This window comes from Tenebrio molitor, chromosome 2, assembly GCF_963966145.1.
Source record: "Tenebrio molitor chromosome 2, icTenMoli1.1, whole genome shotgun sequence".
NCBI lineage: Eukaryota > Metazoa > Arthropoda > Insecta > Coleoptera > Tenebrionidae > Tenebrio > Tenebrio molitor.
In genome coordinates, this window is record NC_091047.1 from 2,413,492 (window position 1) to 2,435,713 (window position 22,222).

General features: G+C 43.4%; 2 protein-coding genes across 3 annotated transcripts in view; both read right to left on the reverse strand.

The window, feature by feature from the left end:
* Positions 1–18,957, reverse strand: part of pnt (pointed) — an 83,926-nt gene extending 64,969 nt beyond the window's left edge. For both annotated transcript variants that reach the window (XM_069039875.1, XM_069039873.1), the window contains exons 1-3: positions 18,797–18,957; positions 15,231–15,353; positions 7,035–7,179 (exon numbers count right to left, since the gene is read on the reverse strand). In XM_069039875.1, the coding sequence (XP_068895976.1) occupies positions 7,035–7,179; positions 15,231–15,353 (268 nt within the window). In that variant the 5' untranslated portion in view covers positions 18,797–18,957. The remainder of the gene's footprint in view (positions 1–7,034; positions 7,180–15,230; positions 15,354–18,796) is intronic.
* A 490-nt stretch (positions 18,958–19,447) lies between these two features.
* On the reverse strand, positions 19,448–22,175 carry Cpsf100 (cleavage and polyadenylation specificity factor subunit 2). Its single transcript, XM_069039871.1, has 8 exons — positions 21,910–22,175; positions 21,596–21,861; positions 21,293–21,538; positions 20,828–21,239; positions 20,620–20,775; positions 20,299–20,573; positions 19,825–20,247; positions 19,448–19,744 (listed from the first exon to the last, which is right to left on the reverse strand). The coding sequence occupies exons 1-8, from the start codon at positions 22,056–22,058 to the stop codon at positions 19,467–19,469; spliced, it is 2,205 nt and encodes a 734-aa protein (XP_068895972.1). The 5' UTR covers positions 22,059–22,175; the 3' UTR covers positions 19,448–19,466.
* Between the last annotated feature and the right edge of the window lie 47 nt (positions 22,176–22,222).

Consider the following 22,222-nt stretch of genomic DNA (forward strand, 5'->3'; position numbering starts at 1 on the left):
TGTGAAAGATTGAAGATCTCTTTTTCAGATCTTTCGACCACTGCAGGATTATTCTTGGTCTTCCAAATATTAAATTTTGACCTTTCGAAATTGAACTTCGCTAACTTTTGGGCCCTTAATTTTCCAAACCGTACAAAATTTTGTCAAATTGTTCTCTCTTTTGTTCCTGATTTACCTTTTTCTATCAATCTTGAACGTTCTCAGTTCTCAGAACTTCACGCTTTGTCTCGAAACTTTTTTTTTAAACCTACTTTAGGTTGGATTGTTCACCTTCATTCAACATACTCCCCCCTTTGTTCCAAAATGTCCTGTTTCTTAGATTTTTCAAAAAAATACTACAAGATTATTCTGGGCATTACTGCATTAGTTCCTCGAAGCAACAATTGAACTACTGAAAGATTTCTCTCCTTTAATTTCGCTTTTATACTTCCCAATCTCAACATTAGATTCTTCTCAGTCTAAATTTTCAGATCTAAGCAAAACTTCTAGTTCTTACTGAAAAGAGAACCTATTATTCAAACTGATTAGAAAGTTACTGAAAACAATTCCTCCTGTCAGATTATCTCATTGTCAAGCTCCTGACGGTTTCTCTTCATCTGCCAGTCTTTAAATCAGTCAGTTTTAAGAGTGAAGATCTCTTTCTGACATATTTCAAACAGTTACCACAAGACTATTTGTTGTTTTTGCAATTTCCAGTTTTAGCTCTTAAAATTTTGTTTCCCAACTTTCCCTCGAGATTCTTGAAACATTTATCTACTTAATGACCCAATCCGTATTTTTTCCTATACTCCTTCACCTTCGTAACTTACGAAGAATTATTAAAAAACTGACGACTTTCTCTTTCTCAGGTCTTTTAAATAGTTGGCACAGAAACATTTTTGGTCTTTTATTGTTTCAATTTTAGCTCTTCAAATTTATTTTCTTAACTCTGAGCCAACGTTTTTCCCTGTGATTTGTCAAACATCTAAAATATTTCTCCTGCTTCACATCTGACATCTGATGGATTACTGAGACACATTTTTTGGATTTTTATTTTTTGAAAAACAGTAACGTTCTTTCACTTTCACTCTCTTTTTTGACTTGGCTTAAGCAAACTACAATGTTTTGGTTCCTACACAGACATAACAAACTACTACAAAATTACCACCATTTCCCATTTTTCAATTTCCTCATGTCTGTCCTCCAGCTTTCAAATTTTTAATTCTTTCTCTGCACTCGTTCTTTTTTTCTTATCTCACTTTCGCTTTCTTCCTTTTTCAGTTTGTCTCTCGAGAAACAAGTTTTTTATTTCTCCTTTTTAATTGTTCGTATTATTCGTGTCTCGTCCCATTCCTTTCGGATTTTCGGTGATTTTAACGCATAAATCTGAAGATTCTTGGAATGTCTGAGATCCGAATTGGGTCTCGTGGATCGTTAGAGTCGTGTTCGATTTTGGTTATTTAGACACAAAAATTCCCAAACGTCCAGTTCTCGGCTGCCGACCCGACAAAAGGCCGTCTTAATTGTCGGAGTAAGATCTTGTCGATGGTCATCTCGAAACGGCCCCCGTGGGTAATTATCGCATATAGAATCCTGCATCGGCTTTTATGCGTATGTTTTTATGTGAACCATCGGTGTTTTAACGAATGGAATCATCGGTCGGCGTTCCATTCATTGAGCCAGTCGGCATTTCAAAAATCCGAAATTTCGCCGAGACTCCCGACAAAAACGATAATTAGTAAAAAATGTCCGAGTATTTTAATAATTTACCATTTGCGCGCACCATAACCATTTATTTTAATTTGATATGCAACATTCCCGCTGTTTCCTAAGCTAATAAAGTCAATTACGCATTGATAGAACTATAAATTCCTTGGCACTAATTACAGAGAAATATGATATAAACCGAGGCATTATTGCCCGGCTAAAATGTGGAATAAATTAAATAAAACACATAGACGCAAGAGCGTTCACCCGCGGACTTTTTTACAATCATCCGACGATCCTTTCTTCTAGCCAGCACCAATTAATGAAGAAATTCCGCGATGGACTCGGACCAAACTCCCCGACCAACAACAGTTTCCCATCGATTTTTGCTTTCTGAATATAATTAGGACCGGATCGGTTCTGTCTCTCGTTCGTTATTTACGAGACGAAACCGGTCCGCCAGAAATTAACCAACAGGAAATCACGGCCAAAAACAACAAAAACTCTTCTCTCACGTAACCTAATTTTAAATGGTCTTGCGTAACGCCGGGGCATAAAGTCTCCCCAAAAAAAAAACACCACCACCACGACCTTCTCGGCCACACTTATCACTTGCGACACTCCGATCAAGTACCCTTTCAAAATGTCAATGGCTTTTTTCTAGAATTGTCAATTGATTGCTTCCGGTTTAAATTATACCTCGTCAGGTATCGATGAGTGTGTTTATCCTGTGTGCAACTTCCTAGAATTTTTTGCAACCGATATAAACAACTGTCGATATTAAATCGGAAAATGCAAGAGGGCCGGGGGCGGATCCTTGCTGCACACCGGTGCACCCCGCACAAAAATCTTACTGTCATCCCTCAACAATCAGCTCCTTCTTTTTGATGCTTTCTCTTCCTCCCGAGACAGTTCTCCTTTCTAGTTCTTCAGTTTTCTTCAATCTCGTGTTGTTCCTGAGTTCCACTTTTTCCGCGTGAAGTATCTGAACAACGTAAAAATTAATTTTATCCTTGTTGTGGGCGCAAAAAATGTAGATTGGCGCATCTCCTATACATAGAACTCCACCATGATGAAACCGTCGACTGCTCCGGCTTTGTAATTGGAAAGTGTTGACTAATCTAGCGAGACTCGCACAGACAATGCAAAAAATCAAAGAGTCGGTGTCGAAATTGAGGTCGAACTTTTAAAAATACTCCATCCAACTCCTCGCTCCGTCGTTATTCCATTCATTTCGTCCGAATTGGGAGCGTCCCATTCATATCGAGTCGCTCCTGCAGGACGTCGGGGCCTTCCGCCACCCTCGTAACGATCGCGTTAATTGAAACCTCACGACGAGGATGATGCAGCAGAAGAGGCTCTCCGCGGCCCGGCTCTGGGAGATCCGTGACCGGAGAGTAAATCCGTCTTGGACGTGGTGGGGGGGAGGCATGAATGAAGCGGTCGCGTGGCTCCCGGTGACGTCACAACGGAACCTGTTGCACCTGGGGCGGTCGAACGTGGGGGGTGCCCCCGTGTGGAGGCTACCGAACTGTAACCCGTTCCAGAGCATCTCGGCCACCTACGAGACGACTCGTAACTCATAAGTCCGGCGAGTTCGGGGGATTTTAAACCGATTAATATGCTAATGGCGGTCTGGGAACCGATTTTTAATCGTCTCTCTCCGGTAAACTATGGACCCGGAGCGAACGAGGTCAAGACGGCCACTGCAACCGAATTGAGTAAATAAAATCGATGATTTGTGTCGGAGGCGGGTGCCTATTATGTTCGTAATAAAGCTGTCATGCCGATTTACATAATCTAATGATAGGCAATTATAAGCCATGGGTTTGTGTATGGTTTCTTTTATTAAGGAGTGTTATGTAATTGATTGTGGTTCGCTAATAAAACTTTCCAAAATCATACCGTTGCACTAACCTTGGTATTTGCAAAAATTGACCCTAATTTATGTGTGCAATCGCTGAAAACGAGACGGTGCAATTATCTCCGTCAGAAAATTACAATCGAAGGATTTTCACACCGAATTTGACGTTTCTTCCAATGTCGCGCGTCATTCTAACGTCAAACGGAGGGTGCGTTCCAAATCAACACCCCAGTTTTCGCCAAGTAAAATCGCGTTGCCAACCTAAACATTGCGTTATCGAGAGTTGGTACTGATGACATTAAGAGCGTCGAGTTTGTGCAAAATAAAAGACAATTCTTGGTCTTGTTGTTTATTTGAGCTGTTGGTACAAGCAAGAAAAGTCCGACACTCAGGCCGAGCTTAATTCGCGTTGCGTAACTGCTTAAATAACAAATGTCAAAAATGACATAAAATCACAGAAGCGGAAACGAAATTGCGGCATATCTCGAATTGCAAAAGAACGAGATCAAAGCTTTATGTGTTGGGGGCATAATATCCTGTTGGTGATCAGGAATGGTAAAATAAAGGTGTAAAAGAATTGAAGTAACAAGAACGTGCAAGTAAGAAATGTGGTTTTGGGTGGAAAAAGTGTTTGAATGTGTGGTTTTTTCCAGGAGCTGTCGTCACGTGTGTCAAAAACGAAAAGTCCCCGTTGGCGCAGCATCTCGTGTAACGTCACCGCGATTAATGGCGGAATTAATTGTTGGGACAGGCGATGTCTGTGACCGGAAACACAATTTGAGCGTAAACGCCGAACCTGAATGCTAATCAACTCGTCTTTAATCTCCGACACGGTCGTAACGAAGCGATTCCACCTAGGATGCGTCCTTGGCCGGATGTGACGGCGGTGTCGCACTTTTCAGGTTCCACACGCATCTGGTGTCACCCTCCGACCAGATTTTATAGCCCGTTTCCGCTGCAACCACGACAGTCACCATTTCGCCGAGCAACGTCTTCATTAACCCGGCCGTGATTAAACGATTTCCTCCGGGTCGCCTCGACCGGACCCGCATTACCTCCAAATTGGGCAGAAAATCGTCGCGGTGCAGGCGATTAATTAATTTATAATGAAATATCCGGTGTTTTCGGTACGGACGACAAAGAGCCGGTTTCCTGGATCGCCTCGTTGGTCGTTTTGTTGTCGATGGAAGCGAAAATAAAAAGGACACGAAATACGGAAAAGATATGTTTAGCATATGTGCCCCGGAGGATAAGGCGTTGGGTTGTTGACCGAGTATAAAAACTGAGCCTGGGGCCGAATCATCTATCTACCGAGTCCACTACTATCTTCTATTACACGGCCGGGTTCAGGTAGAATTATTCTCGGAGCGGGGCCGCTCTCCTACTCTGTCGCGCCGGGCTGCGCCCCACACGACAGAACGAGACGACCGGACCGACTCTGCACTAGTCCAACGCCGATCCAGGAGAGCAGGTGGCGCTCAACATGCACGTCTCTTTTTTTGTTTCGTTATTAACAAGTGAAGGACGCAGCGAGTTCATCCACTCGGTCAATTCGAAAAATCCGCAACGACTCGCGTTTCGTAAAAATGGCCACGGGGGCAGCACCGAGCGACACAACACGAGGTGACAGTCGACACGCACCCACGAGATGTCGCCCCGAAAACTCACACTTTTCACGCTCCCCCTGTAGTTATCGGAATCACGGTGCTCCCCCGGCCGCCATTATTTATCAACACTTAATTGGTTGCTCTGCGGGTACGATAAATAAAATAAAATTTTTACCCGATTCCCCATACCTGTATAATGAGAACTCGCAATTTCATGCGCTCGGGCATATCTCACATCTTTGCGTCGTCTTTCTTTTGGACTTTTTTTTCGATGGGAACGCACGGAAAAAACGGATTGTAAATCTCCACTTAGCGTTGCTGGGGGAACCTGTATTTTGTTTGCGAGTCCACTGCGAAAACAGTGCGTCCTTATTCGACGCACTATGTGGAAGAAGATGAGCCGAGCGCTCAAGAACTAAATAATATAAAATGATCCGTCATTGAATTGCACCTGCTCGAGTTCTTGAGGTCACTCGAAACGAGTTTGAAACGTGTGTGGAGTCGCTTTGTGTTAGTGGCAACGTCTGCGGGGCGATCGCGGCCTCCAGGTCGGCCAAGTACACAAAAAACGCACCGCCGACTCTTGCCCCCGACTTTTCCCCATCATTTGCTCGCTCAAAATCACCTTTCCAAACAATAAAACGCAAAACTAGCAACAGCGAATTAAATTGTAACCGCTAGGTAGGCAACCAACACAACACATCTGTATTAATTGTTGCCTACTCGGATTTGTTTGTGGTAATTAAAAGCTGCGGATTTCACGAAATTGTCCAGTTTTGGTGAATTTTCGTTATTTGAGGCCACTCCACCACAAATTGGTACGATCTTGATGGTAATTTTCTTGTATTTTTCTTGTTGCAACTGTCAAAACATGTTAACGATGAACTGTCAACAATGTCAAAATGGCGATGCAATTTCAGCGTTGTGTAAATTTTGAAATGAAAATTAAAATGAATTAGAAAGTAATTGCGGCAATTGCGAATTGTTGTAATAGATATGAGGCAAGAGAAATAGAAATTCTGTAAAACTAGCGAAGAGTAAAACAACACGGTGAGCGTTGAAGGTCAACAAAATGTACAATAGAGCAACAAGTGCAGGAGAGGAAAAGAATGTAAAAATTCGTTTTATCGCGCGATCGATCGAAACGCAACGTACAGCGTGATGCAACAGTGGAGAGAGTGCAGTCTTTGTCTTAAGAGATGAGACATCAACGGCGACTCGATAAATGGAGCGACTAAACAGAAGCGTGAAAATTATCACAAGATAAACAATTTTTTCGTCGTTGTCGTGTCAGTCAAGACACGCGACCCACAAACAGAAGTGCCATCTGAGATCGTGGTGGGAACCGCTTGAAAATTAATTTCCACCTGTCAGATCGAAGATCATAATCATCTGGAATGAAATCCGGTCAAGTGCGCAGGTGTATTAATTGCGAGCGAGTCTTTCCCAGAAGCTCGACCTGTCCGAAAACGGAAGTACTTTACAACCGATACAGATTCACCATTAAGCGCGCCAAGAAAAAAGACAAGTTAATTTGATCCTCGGGGCAGGATGCGAAACAGGTCTGACATCCTGCATCCCCCGCGTGTCACGCTACGCACTATCGGTGCGATTGGTGTCTTTGGTCGTGCGGGATTCCGCACAACTCTTCTCATTGTCATTTCGATAAAGCTCGGTTGAATCATCCACGTCTGGCACTTATGTAACCGCAAATGCTAAATAGTATAAACGGCAACATCCTCATTAATGCGAAACGCTCAACCCCACCACCGACGTTAATTAGACTGTGGCACGCTGGGCCGGAGATGAATGAACACGAGAGGAATCCGAAAACGGTGGTGGAGGTTTAGAATTGGTGAAGCTGCGGCGCTACTCACCTAGAGACGCCTCCGGGTCCGAGAGGTCGCTGATGGAGGGGACCTTCTGGATGGAGCATACCGACTGGGGCGTGTGTGCGTCGTCATTGTCGTCCACCAGCTCCGTCTTCATCGCGCCCAGAGTGACCAAGTCGACATCGTCGCTCTGAAACCACCAATTCGATCAGTCGGCCATCGAGTGTATAACTGGTTGCATAACCGCCGGCCACCACAATTAGCCGAAGAAAGTAAACAAACAGAGTTTCATGAATGGAACTGGTAGGAGTCGAACACGCGGCCTTGCTTTGCTAGACATGAATGAATGGACGTGTAACAAGTCGTTGCGTAACGCCGATCATTTCAGCTCCCGGTTGCTGATAAGCGCGGTTTCCACACCGACGTTGACGGAGATTTACGGCCCTCCCCTAACCCACTTTCGGGAGGAGGCGAGCGCGACCTGGGGCTCGGGAGGTTTTCGCCAGATGTGCGGCGGTTCTCTTGCGGCGAGTTAACGGCTGCAGAGGCCAAACATGGCCATTGCGATCGCTGGCTCAAGTTCAGCCAAGGCTATTTCTAGACGGTGCACCGTTATTATGATAGCGTTGTGCACGGGCGAGCTCAATGTTCAGGTGACAAAGGATTTATTACGGGAAGGAGGCATAAAGTGGTCTAATGATATACCGGCCCACAATCAATTCTTCACGAGATGGATTTCGAAGAAACCATCGGCTATTTCTGGACAAACACAAAGGACGTGACCCCCTAATCGGCGCTGCTGCCGCTGCCGCCTTCTCAGAAGCGCACGACCCCCGACGAATTGATTTAAGGCCGCGGCTCGAGGGGCCGGGAATAAAAATGCTCACCGGCGAGGGGGCCGCGTCCCGGACTTACTCTCTTCCAGGTCTAAGTTGATTAAAAGCGGCGCTCGCTAATAAAAAGCGATCGGCTGGGACGGAGATGTAAACACTCAAATTGCTTTTTCTCACAATAGTTTCCTTATCGAATGATTTATTTCATAAAACAGGGGGCGCAAAAATCTATCCAACTCTGTGTCGCCCCACAAATACCTTACCAGTCTAGACTAACATGTAAATACATGAAGTTATCCAGAGGAAACGACATTTTCACTTGCAAATCTTATGGGTTTTATTTCGCTGTAAAGTGTAACCTTTGTACTTGTGTAAATTACGCGTAATTTTTACTTCTACTGCTCAGGTAATTCTATTGGGTCATCCCATAAATAATTCAAGTTTTCCAGGAAGGTCAGTATGGCCGTTAGAAGAGGGGGTTACACAATAATGTGAATACAGATAAAGTGTATTATTTAATCTGTATTCTGACATTCTTCAGGTAGAAAACGTTCAAATCGAGAAGTACATGGGCGGTTCTAGGATTTACGTGATAACCAGTTACGTTGGACACCACGTGATGTGTACTTTTCTCTTTGAACTTGCCACAGATCTAGACGGCCCATGACTTCGATGATGACGTCGTGACCATGGTGGAGTAAAATCCAACAGCAGCGTTACTGAGATTTTTCAAATATTAAATAAGGGCGAGAGTGTTATTATGGTCAAGTATAATATCCAGTTTGTGATCAAGTGTTTTTGATTTTATTTCGTGCTTTTTTCGTCTTTTTTTAAAATCTGATATCTAACGTTACAAAGTGGTTGTTGATTCAACTGAATAAACGTAACATATTATGCTGGACATGCGTCCGTGAAATTTCTCAAAGCACTCTTGATTTTTATTTAGACCCCCGATAAAATTACGATTCGTAGAGAATGACGCAAAAATAAATTTCTCGCTTAAAAATTCGTTATTTATGGAACCACTCAACAAAAATGTCCCTGTAGCGTCTTCGTCACAGTTGGAATCCAATTTTTCTTCCAATTTGAAGGTTTTATAAATAATAAACTTCCACTTTCTCGTGTAATTTATTTAGATAATACATTTTCAATTAGTTCACGCAGGAAATTTTTCTTTGAGTCGACTAATGAGGTCAAAAATGCCAATTATGTCGCAAAGTCCTCAGAGTCGAGTAAAATTACAATTTTCATCATTACATAATATTTATAAACAAACTGGTTTTCAGCACCGCCTTCGGTAAAATCTCAAGAAACTAGTTGGCGAATCTTGTTTGACCGAATGCTTTTTAACGCAATACCACAAAGTCATTGCTTCCACCAAAAAAAGTAGAAAATTGAATAAACGCGGTGCACCGGAGCCCAGATGATTGATTCCTTGGAACAACTTTGAAACCGTGTCCCGCCCCCGACCGGTCCTCGTCGTGTCTGCACCGATTGCAAATTAGCATTTTTAAAGACATTTACCGTTTCCAATTAATCCGCGAGTGCTGCTGGTGGGTCCATCATCGCGCACTGTTGCCAATCCTTGCAGCTCTAATAAATTCCCAGACGGTCCGTCGAGATGAATGAAGTTACATCATTTACATGTCACAACGGTCGAATCGTTCTCTCCGCCATCAAGCCAAATTAAGCTCCTCGCGTCCCTCCAACCCTTCGCCCACGTGACTCATCCCCGGGCTTCTGGTGTTGGGAGTGAGCGCACCTTCGTGTCGGCGCGCGCGGTCCCCTCGCCCCCGGGGCCGATGACTGTTGTGTTACATGAAGAACGCATCTGTCTTGTGTTTATCTCTGTCAACAGTGGCTCTTTCTTCGGGCCCACGCTCCGTCTGGAGCGGTCGCTATCGACCTAAGCTAATTGAACGCGATCGAGATTTTCCGGTGTTCCGGAGCGCGTTTCTTCGCGGCCCACGACCCCGCCTGCCTCCGGAGGATCGCGCCTCATGCCTACTCGTATATGCACGGCCGTGGCTCGTTTATGAATAAATTGTGGCGGTTTTGTATTCACATGATGGCGCAACTAACAGACAACTTATTGCTTTGCCAGGAGGCGACGCTGCACGGGACGTAGATTGTTTTATAATGAGACGAATTACGACTTTCGACCCTCGACACCACAAATCTTCTCTCTAAAAACCAAAAGGCATGATTTCAACGGCAGGAAAAGAAAAAATGGAAAAATCTCACACAGAACGCCATGAAGTTGACATTGGATTCGATTTGTCAACTGTCAAACGCGCTTGTCATTGACCGCGATGAAGTTAGTACCGCGTTCGAAATTCGAATTTGACAGGTGTTAAATTTGAGGTTACGTCGCGACACGGTTTAATTTCGTGATTTGGCCCGCGCCTCAGCCGCAAATCGCCAATAAAGCCGCGTTATCGGTATCAGATTAGCATTTCGATCGGTACTTTTCCGAATTAGATTGCTGCCATATCGCTCCTAAAAAATAATAATGGCACTTAATGGTTCGAAGGTGATTTCGCATTTTACTCATTTCTGGAGTTAATTGATTTCACGGTTTGCAAGGTTTCGAAAGTCACTTTTTCGTTTGGATATTTGACGTTTTTTCTTGCAGGCCGAACTTGTTGCACAACCGGTGTTGGCCCCCGAATCGTCACCGTTGTGTCATCTCGTTTCGGACCGGTAACGTCACTCTAATCCCGGCCCCCATAAAAATCGACAGTATCAAATGCGTGTCCTCGGCGGAAGCGATGCTATCACGCACCGGATGTCTACGACTACCCGGAGTAATTATAACACGAATTCAGGTGTCACCTCGAAATAAAGGATCACCCGGCTCTCAAAAAAGACGTTGTCTTTCAGGTTTTGCTCCTTTTGGGTCATTAGAATTCCCGTCGCGGCTTCTTCTACCATTCCACGTGTTCGCTGCTTCCGGATAGGGTTCAGAGGATAATGCCACCGATATTTCCACGTTGACACCTTAATGGAGACCCGGGTTTCCGCTCCTTCCGAGGCGAACTCTTCGATTGTTGTTTCTGTGGGAGTGGCTCAGACAAGCCGTGATTTTGCGAATGCAACCCACCCCAGGACCCCTACTCTTATCAGTTCAACAACATTTTAAATTCACGCTGACATTAATATCAGCGAAAACACCTTGACAGCATCACAAACACTCGACTGATAAGATTACAATTCCTGATGTCACTCCGGCTGGACTTGAAGCTTTCAATCTTTCCTTTTGTTCCAGCGAACTGCTCGAATTCCCGATTGATTCCTTTTCTGTGCAGCCCACGCAAAATTGGCAAACGCTTGTTAAACAATCCTTCGCGTACCTCATTTATCTCTACGGTGGAATTTTACTACGTGTTGTAAATAGAATTTTTCGTCGATGATTATTAAACGAAAAAATCAAAGTTCAAAGAATAACAATCAAAAAACCTTGTCTGCTCGATGGTTTTGGAGAAATTATTTCTTGGCCAAATAGTGAGACCTCAATAAATGTGGAATTACCGACTGTGAGCAAACAAATGACGAGCACAGTTTGACAATCAAAGAAAAGCACAAATCACCGCGGAATTCTTGCGACAGATAAGTATTAAGAATGTATCGTCGCATACATGCGATGTTCCACAAAAACACTTGAAGTTAAATATCTGCGCCCCACGTTGGTAAACATAAATATCTATAAATGACACAAATAACAGACATTTACTTGCAGAAAGGTATTTTGTACTTTATCCACACTTTAGCTTTATCTGGGAATTTACTCATTTAGTGACAAAATTTTGTCTAAATTCGAAGAGTGCAAGTTAGAAAATGGCATTTTTCTACTTTGATATCATAAGTGGGTCCGTGAAACTAAAAGTAGTGTCCCAAAGGAACTTTTTGTGAAACTGTTTTTGGTTTTTTTTTTAATACGTATTACGTTGGTATTGCTGTAATAGCACGCTGGCCGGCGTCCGGCATCTCTAGCAAGCTCCTGTTAACAATTAAAACATTTGACATAAATTTCACAGAAATGCCACCATAATTCATGCCACACAAAAGTCCCTAGATTATTTCATAAATAGATTTTTGAGATTTTATCAAACTAATGCGACCAAAGTATATAGAAAAAATAGTATATTACATTCGTTTTATACGACTCCTCACTGCCCCAACCAACTCGTGTCACAATCAAGCGTGTTATAAAACTCTTATAATAATTAATAATATACTATGTATTAAACATTGACAAACGACGTTAATTTGCATCACATATGCGATATGTAGATATTTACCAATATTATAGTCATGTTATCAACGTTCTTCGGAAAGGGGTTAAACATGACAACACTTTTCACAGCTTGGCAGCTACGCAGAAAAAGGTCATATGCATAGTTTGAGGTTATTTGTGACCATATTTCTAATTTTCCCTCACTATCTGTAGATAAGAACAACGAAAATAAAATAAGGCCTTGCAAGATGACTCTACTGTAATGTAAATTTCGGATATAGACTCGTTTTACCTGCTCAGCTGATCTCAACGTTGCCACATTTACACAGTCCATCAGCTCACGCCCGAGAAAATAGCGACATTTTTGTGAATTACATATAATCAATTTTTCCATGGCCTCCTAGATCAAAAGAGACAAAGAAAGAGACTTTGCCTCTTTCGATTTAGGAGGCCATGAATTTTTCTAAACCGATGTTGTGAAGATTGGTCACATTTTGCAAAAAAATTGGATTTATCAAAAATTAAACGCACAAAAAATTTGAAAAAACAGTTTTTTTTTTTAGTATTATCAGGTTGTCACTAGTTTTGATAGGTTGGTAATACTTTTGGAATACTGCTTTGGCAAAGCAGTTTAAATCAAAACAATGGCGTCCACAAGACATTTATTGTTAATTAATTTTCGAAAATAATAAACAACTATAAAAATGGTTTTCATTGTTGAGCGCAACATACAGTGTGTCCAAAAAGTCTGGAAATACCCTAATGAAAACGTAACGCATAATTTTTGAAAAAAATCGAAAGACAGGTCAATTAGTGTTTTAAAAAAGATTTCTGCTGAGAGTGTCTGTTCGGTCTTTTCGATGACCTTGAAAATGTTATTACGTATTAAAAAAAAAAATAGGTTTTTTTCAGGAAATTTCTTATGTAAATTGAAAATCTTTTTGACCTCGGGTAGACAATTAAAAGATCTATTAAAAACGGTAGTAAAAATGCGACGTTTCCATTTAAAAAACCTCTGATGACATCATAACTCTTTCAAGGTCATCAAAAACAGCAAACAGATACCATCACAGAAAGCTTTTCGAAAACGCTAGTTGACCTGTTTTTGCGTTTTTCTCGAAAATCCTCCGTTTCTATTTTATTGGGGTGTTTCCAGACTTTTTGGACACACTATGCAGTGGCCTATTTCCGAATGTAACTGTGATCCTTGTAATTTACATTTACATCCTTACAAATATTCTTTGGTTCAACAACTCCTACGTCCAGATTTTTTTTCCACGGATCATATTTTGCCGTTGGCAAAACAACGATTTACTTAATAATGACACGCAAGGTATTCGTTTTTTTACTGATGAGGCTTGGTTTCGCCTTTCTGTTTGTGTAACTCTGAAAATTATGCCACTGCATCCAATTAAAATTGGTCTGGTCCCGAAGGCGAATTATCGTCCAGATCTTCTATAATGGAACTATTAACGCTCACGATACCACAGACTCCTTGAACCATTCATAAAATCAGTTGGATGATGTGGTACTAACAAAGATCTATTTTCAACAAGATTCAGCTACTGCTCACGCGGCACGAACAGCAATTAATTATTTGAACGAATTGTTCCAGACCAATAGGTCAATGCGTGATTGTGAACAAGCCAATCACCTGATTTGACTCCTCTTGATTTTTTTTTGTTTCCCCATTTAAAAAACGTACTGTATAGAATTTCGATTAACAATTTGCAAGAACTGCAACAAGCGATTAAAGATATCACAGCAAATCTGGAACCTGAAATGCTGACCAATGTGTTTGATAATTTTAAAGACTTTACAAGGATCATCAAAAAATAATAATTAATCAAAACTAATTAAATGATTTTTGAAAAACCGCACTTGCAGCGTTGGTAATTCCGTGGTTATTTTCTTGCATTTCAAGAAAATCGCCTTCAAAGTTTTCATCGGGCATTAAAGCCATTTTTTTTTGCAACAAACTTCTGACAGTATTTTTGTTGTTTATCTCAACACCATGACGACGTAGGTATAATTGCCCCACCGCCTTTCATTACAAAATTTTTATAAACATAAATAACAATTAAAAAACGAAATTTAAAGGCTGAAGATGGAAATAAAAGTTTGTACGCAACTCGCTTAGCAATTAATCTTTACTGGGCTTACTGGCTTATGGAGACTCGTTCCTTACGTCACTCGTCCCGCAAGTGCCAGCGCGCCCGTAAAGATTAATTTACTAAGCGCGTCACATAAATAACCATTTCGTGCACCAGAAAGACGAAAAGACCAACCTGGCCAGTTTTCATCAATTCTTTACCATATTAGGATAGGTCCGCCAAAGCTGCAGAAACAAGCAAAAAGTTGCACTTTGGTGAAAAACATGTTTGTTGCGCGAATCTAACAGTTTTTGGAAACATTTGCGCTTTCGGGGGCGATAGAATGGCGTGTGTATCTCGACTCTGCCTCTAAGTGTTTATTTTAATTCGAAATTCCCATGTTTCGGGCGCTCAACACAAACCTCTTTGTCACTGGGAATTTATTCAACCTAACGTCAACACCGATGACGCTATCGACCATGCTCGATCCTCCACAGCTTATTTGTACTGGAGAGCGAACGTCAAAAGCCAAATCTTGGCCGCGAAACCAGCTCCGGGTCCCAAATTGGGAAACCCAACAGTTTTCCCCAAAAGACGAACCCTTGTCGTCTTGGCCGGAGCGGCTCTAGTCTCCACGTACGTTCGTCTCGTTTCAGCTGACACCCCATCACCTCCCTCGTCGGTAATTAAGGCCAATCACTGCGAGCACTCGACCGTTTTAATTCGGCACCGGAAGGTGGAGATACCGTCTCTTTTCAACGACCGGCGCAAGACTTAAATACAGGAAGTGCGCCCGTTTCGACGGCGTGGGTGTGATATCAACCTGTCTCCCGATGGGGCTTCTCTGTGAGAAACGAATCGCCGGAAAAGAATAACAAACGCGGCGTCCATCCACTCGTTCATCAGAGAAGAGCTATTTTTACGGAGGAGGCAGAAATCAAAGGGAGGACGGACAACAAAGGCTGAAATTTGTTTACTGCAAACACAAACGTCCGGCGCGTTTATTTTTCCATCGAGGTGTCGGTGCCATTTTCCAATATGGAGGCAAACGTCAATTTGACAGTAGCGCGCCACTCACCTTGGTGGAGATCTGCTGCTTGAAGGTGACCCTCCGCTTGTTCTGGCCCTTGGCCGGGACCGCCACTTCGTAGAAGTCCTCGTTTTCGACGTCGTAGTCGAAGGCACTGTAGTCCATGTCCATCTGCAACAACACCGCATAACTGTAACTCGATCTGACGCAACAGGTGGCACACAGGCCTCGATCATCCCCCGATTCCCACACCCCTGCCGCTTTGGCGAGCCTCGAGGTGCGCCGAGGCCGCCTCATCGCGATTCAAATGCATGCAGCTTCAACCTTGCAAGGTGCATGCGGGGCCCTGCTTGTTTGCGCTCTCGGATCCCGAGAATCGCCAGATAAATCTCCGGTTTTAAATAGAACGGGAACGTATCAAAGCGCCGCCGATTGAGTAACACCGCCCCGGGCCCCAATCCGGCGCAAATTGGATCGCCCTCGCAACCCTCCGACGACTGTCGCAAGGGGTAGGTACCGAGACGTTTGTTTATCGAATGTGGCTCGTTCCGTCGAGAGTAAATGTGTCGAGACAATGCGTGCAGGGAATGGTGGCGTGTTGGGCCAGATGTTAACTGTAATAAGATCACATGGCCGGGTTGCTTGTTCTACAACCCTAGATCTTGCGGGCTAAAAAAAGAATCGGAGAGGCTGCGTACGCGATCGAGATTTGGATAAGATCAAGATCAGATTAAACGTTTTATCAACAGTTGTGAAATCGATTCGACTGGAACAATGACAATTCGCGTAAACAACCGACGGAAATATGCACTAGACTGGTTGAGGTCACGCCGGAATCAAAGATGCGATCGCTTCCGGAGAAACACCCCAAATGCGTACCAGACAAACCAGAACAATGCCAGCTGGGCCGTGACAATCGCGTATTTATTCCGGAGCGTTTTGGACTAATTAAATTAATCCAAACTCTCGATTTGATAAGACCACATCATCGGATTTTTCCTCAAAGTATTGTTCCCCAATTTTGAGAAAAGTTACGTGTACTGCGTCATTTTTTCTTGATAAGTGCGCTTATCAGTTAGATTAATCGAAAAATAATTGAGTGGTGCCAGTTTGGTGATTTTTCGATTAAATTTGGCCTATTGAATGTGTCAGTTTCGAAATGCTTGAAACTTTTTAAATAGTCTGTCAAATAACGTCAAGTATCCAGGGCATTGTCGCAAATGACAAGTAAACAAAGTGCAGCCAACTTGACAACGTTTTAGGACTAGGCGAAACGCACGAGTTTTTGAATAAATGATTTAAAAATAAAAATGAGCATTTGAGATCGACGCGTATTTTGATGAAATTTTACGCAATAGTTTGGACTGCAGAGTATCTGTCAAATCTACAATTTTGTGTATCGGGAGAACGTATAAATATAGCTGGGGTATTTGAAAATAAAATGTTGGTACATATTTATTTCGGGCAAATCGAGCGTGCACAATTCACATTTATTGAAGAACGTTTCTGTGCGAAAAACGCTTTTCCAAGAAATATGAATCAAAATCGTAAATATTGCGGTGTCAATAGTAAAAAAGCATATCTATGGTATTTTTTTATGGTGAGCTGTGAAAGTTTACCGTGACAAGACAAACATTTGATTACCAAATACGAGTAAATTCAGATTTGGGGGTGAAAACGAAAGTTATTTGGTGTCGTAAAAATAAGTTGGCAGTGTTAGTTATGTGTCAATTTTTTCATAGCAGTTCGTGAATGTGTCGTATTGGGAAGGAACGAAAAGTAGAATTTCTCTTGTAAAATCACCTAAAAAAACGTGTAAAATGTACTGTAAGTAATTGGATTATGAATTGAATATTTGTGTTGGAGACGACTCAAGTGTTCCGACTTTAACAGTAGTGACATCAAATAAAACTGCAAAATTAAATGTGATTTTTTTGTGCAGACTTTTTCCCACCTACCCCGGCGCCTATGTTTTAACTGACACTAACAAGCGATTGTTGTGACATTAAATAACTATCGTTTCCATCATCAAACTTGAATTTTACGCTGGAAGAAGACTTATCTATTCACAATAATTGATAATAAGTCAATGGTCAATTACCAATTATGATTTATCGGATTTTACAACAAATTTTCCTGTTGCCAACTTAAAATCCCAAAAATTACTAGCAAAGTTTTGTAATTGGCCCCAACCCGACATTTTGAGTATTTTGACAGATTAGGCACACCCGGTGATGTTTAAAACAATAAGCAGAGAATCAACATTCGAATTGTGCTTTGGCGAAATGTGAGTCCGTCGAACTGTCCCGCGCCTGGCGCATCAATCATGCCATCTAGATTCATTTCTTTGTCGCCACATGCTGCACAAACGATAACATCTTACTCAGCTGACATTATGACACCAAATAATTTTTATGAAATAATCACTCGTTTATAAAGCCAAACATTGTTTGTAAGCGTTACAACATCGCATTGCAAACACATTTTCAACATTTATTTCCTACACATCCTGCTGCCTTGGACCTAATTAAACCTCCACCGTCGACCCCCTAGATTAGCTCTCTGCAATCGTTGACCACCATGGAATCGGTTACGACGCTCGATTTGCCACGCTCGTTTTGTAATGTTGCACTTTTAACCGCTTCCAGACATCGGGAGCCACTTTTTCTCAAATTGTGCTCTAATTGCGGTCATCGCAACAAGTTCAATGTCGACGAGCAGCCTCTCTTCGTTTCGTCTTTTACAAAACGATCCGTTTATTTTGTCAAGATAGCGTCACGTGAAGCTTTTGGTAAACACGGGAAAATCGCAACAATCGAGGGGAGTGGAACAACGGCGAGGCAGGCTCGAGGACCGGTGCCTGGGGGGCTGGTGAACCTGCACCCTCGTCTGGTCGCACCCTCGCCAACCTGCACCGGTACGGCGATGCAGGTGTACGGGTTTCGCGACCGCGGGGCCCCCTCGTTGACACAACGATAAAGCGTTCGGGCCTCTCAACGGGGCATAATTTAAATAGCAAATCGATTGCGTCGCATTTGGACATGCCTCGCTGCTAATTGCATATTAATATGCACTTTGATGTCGTTCGGTTATTCATCGATAAAGATTGAGGAATTCGAGGAACGAGGGGGCCCCGGGACCGGGACAGGCGAGGAGAAGAACAACAACACAAAGCCAGGCCGGTTCATTGTGATATGTTTATCGAATAAAGTGGTCGTAAATGCGGCTCGAAATATTCCTGGAACAGTTGTGAAAAACATTTGTTCGTATTTTTATTGAGATCAATCATCATTCGGTCGGTACATAATCGACGTTTTTTGGCGCTAAATCAAACATAAAGTTTATCTGCGAGCGTAATTGAGGTGTTTTTGTAAAAATAAATCATTACGGCCAGGCCGTGGGCCAAAAATATTATCGCGCCGCGTAATCCCCCGATAACTCTTTATCGCCGCTCGAAAACGGCAAGACACCCCGAGGAGTCTCCGGTGACAGCCGCTGCTCGCATTTCCACCGACTCTGCGAATATTACCGCTGACTCTTGTCACCGGGCTAAAACGCACAAACCCGCCGCCGGACCCGCCGCCGACGCGCAACCCCCGCACGCCTCCACTTACTTTCGCACCGATGGACCCTCGTGTCCTCCTGGAAGGCGCTTTCCACCAGCTTTTCGCACGTTTTCCTCACGAGAAAACCACAGCAAAACAGAAAACACTCCAACACCACACTTTCTGTATCATCTACTGTACACAAGTAAAAAGAGATAGCCGATGATGCTCAGCGAAAAGATAACTGAATGAATTAGTAAGAGTGGGGGAAGGCGGCGTTGCCATTGGCCCCAACACCGCCTCTAGTGCTAATATTAGCCTGTTTGGGTCCCTTTTCCGAACGAATTCTTAAATCATTGTTCGAGGCGTGTGCGAAAAATTCGCTGCTGGCTACTCTTGCCGTCGGAATTAACACACGGCGTACATCTCCGTCAGGCTGAATGGCCAGTGTAAAAACCATGACGTCAACTTTGCATTCATTAGCCAGCCCCACTTTTGAGTCTTTTGACAATTTGGTTTCGATCTGACGCAGAAGGAGCGATGCGCCTCGGCGAGAAAGAGCGAGACGGGAGAACAGTTGCCAGGCGATTTATCGCATAATAATCGTCTAATAAACGTCAAGTCTTGACAGTACATGGGAATGTACTCGCTCGAGTCGCAAGGAGGTGTAGGGAGACTGATGGCATTTTGGGGGACACAATAAAAAAAATTCATACGAAATGTTATTAAAAAAATACATTTATAACACTGCATACTGTTCGTACAACAGTTCTCTAACTTTGTAGTAATCTTCTGAAATGCAACCCTCGAGTATCACCCTCCCAGACTCCACCCTCCTGATGGCCAGCGTGCCGTTGCAGCACCACAAAACCCCACCGGAAAATTCTGAGGTTATGTTGCTTTTCGCCAGAATCTGTTTGAATTCTGACAGTTTTAGCTCGTTCACGAAGACCGTCTCGTGCGGTATGTTGGTGATGAAGGGCTCCAAAGTAAGTATTTTTGTTTCCTCCTCGTCCACTGAAACAAAAATGTCGAAAGTGAGGTTAGAATCTTTAACCGTCACTTTTGCCGAAATGACGTTAAGTCGCTCGCTTTACCTTCCATGGGCTCGTTGTCTACGTTCATCCTCTTGGCGTCCAGCTGACTCTCCCGGACCACTATCTCGGCGTTCACCCACGCAACTTCCGCCTCTTTGGCCTTTTGGAAGTTCAGCTGGGAGACCAGAGCGTCGGTCAGGCGCACCTGATAGATGTGCGTTTCGGTCGTGGCGTCGACGATTTCTCCCCTGATGGGGGCGAACACCCTCGCGTCGATGTTTTCCTGGCAGTGATTCTGTATCGTCGCCGTACTTTCGGGGGAACCCCTCACGATGACCACCCTTCTGGGCCTCAACTGCGACAAGATCTTCATGAGGGATTCCCCGTCCGACCTACCCTCAAAATCTATGTACTGTACTTGACAATTGACTTGGACCGTCCTCTGGAGGATGATGCACTTGGAGGGCGCCTCAGTGACCTCAGCTGCAAAAAAACACTCAACGCGACCTTCTTTCCCAAATATTCCAGTCTTACGCACGACCTCCTCTTCTTTCTTGATAACAACATTCTCTTTGTTATCTTCCGCCTCGGGCACGATTTCCGCCAGCTTGTACTCTTCAGGTTTGATAATCTCGCCGTACTCGTCACATTTTATTTTTTCTTCGTGAAACGGGTAAATGGGGTATTGTTTTTTCGTGACCTTGAAGAAACCTCCAGACGTTTTGCCCTCTTGTTTAATAACAATGTCGTGGCGCCCTTTCGAAATGACGCTCATCTCTATGTCGTCATCTGAATCCGATTCCTCCCCGCTGAAACGAAATTTAAAACAGTGCTGCCAACCCGACAATTACTTACTCCCTGTTGGCGTTCTCGTCGCGTTTATCTCTTTGGCTCTTCTGATATTCTTCTAATTCGCTGCCTTCCAACTTGATCCGGCGCTTAACGATCAAATCGATCGGTCTGTTTCCACCATTATCGACCAAATCTCTCGATAAAGTCCCGGGCGATGTCCTTGAAACGCACGATTAAGTTGGCAACAGAAAAAACCCCAACTAAACCGTACCTGGTCGTTATTATAACGCTGTTGTTTGGATTGGAACACCATTGGAGAAACAATTCTCGGGAAAATCCACTCTCCATGTCTGGAGAACTAGCCAAGACGACTTTGGGACTTGACACCTTCTGAAGTTCGTGCAAACTATGGCACAACTGAAGATGCTTGAACTGGAACGGATTGTTTCTGGCACCTTCAAAACTTCGCATCAACTTGTCGCTCATCCATTCGATTTGCGATTTGGCAAACTCCACGACGTTGTAGCTGACGTTGTTCAGTAATGCCAACGAATACGCTAAAAGTCCCGATTCTTTGTTCCTCCAGAGCTGGTCCAGCATGTGCGCCAACTCCAAGACACGCCCCGCCGTGTCCACTGCGACCAAAACGTTCCCGTTGTTCCTCAAAGTCTGCAGAATATTTGCTGAAATCATCCAGTTAGCGCTTTCTTTTTTTTTCTACATTTCCGGCAATTACTCATCAGCTTTTCGTCCCTAGCTCGCCTCCTGGCCTGCTGATAGTTGGCGTTGAAGGCGTCCGTGATGAAAAGAGACGGTCTTTGCAACTTTTCTAGCTCGCAACCGTTCAGATGGCGCTCTTTCTTGTGGTTGAAGTCGTTCGCGTAAATGATGTCTTCTTCGCCGACTTTCATGATTTTCCAAATCGTGCCACCGATCATGTGACCCGCGGGTAGCGGCGTGATGGTCAAGCCATACCCCTTACCTATCCATGGAAAATAAAAATAATAATAATACAAAACATGAGATCCCTATACTTTACCCTTTAATGGAACACTTTGGTTGTACTTCAACTGGATTATCTTCTCAAAAGTGGCGTCCACATCATCGAGGGTGAACAAATCAAAATCTTCCATGTTATAGTGGGACTGGTACAGGTCATACATAAACATCTGTCCCATTTTGTACACGGGTATGGTCGCATAGATGGGACAATTCAATCCCAGTTTTCCGATTAAGTACGGGAGGGCGCCTAAATGGGCGACGTCCGGATAGGACAACAGAACAGCGTCGATCGTGTGAACATGTCTGGAAAGGTTTAAATCGCATCAAACGTCAATTTGAGGTTATGTTTACCTTCTCAATTCTTTGATGACTTCCATGTCAAAATGCTCGTCCCAGCCGCAGTCCAACAGAATTCTTACTTCGTCCACTTGGAGGACGTAACAAGGGGGCGACTCGTCCATGGCCCCCGAAAGCGCTTGCAATTTAATAATCGAAGTCATGCTGATACTCTTAACCTAAGTGTAATGATTTGGATGATGAGACAGGTTACAACATGTTTTTGGAATTCTACAACAAAGTATTCGTTTTCAAATCCGATAAACCCATCAAGATCCAAACAGTACCAAGAAATGGTTATCAGTGTAGGGAAATTTGGGATTGAACG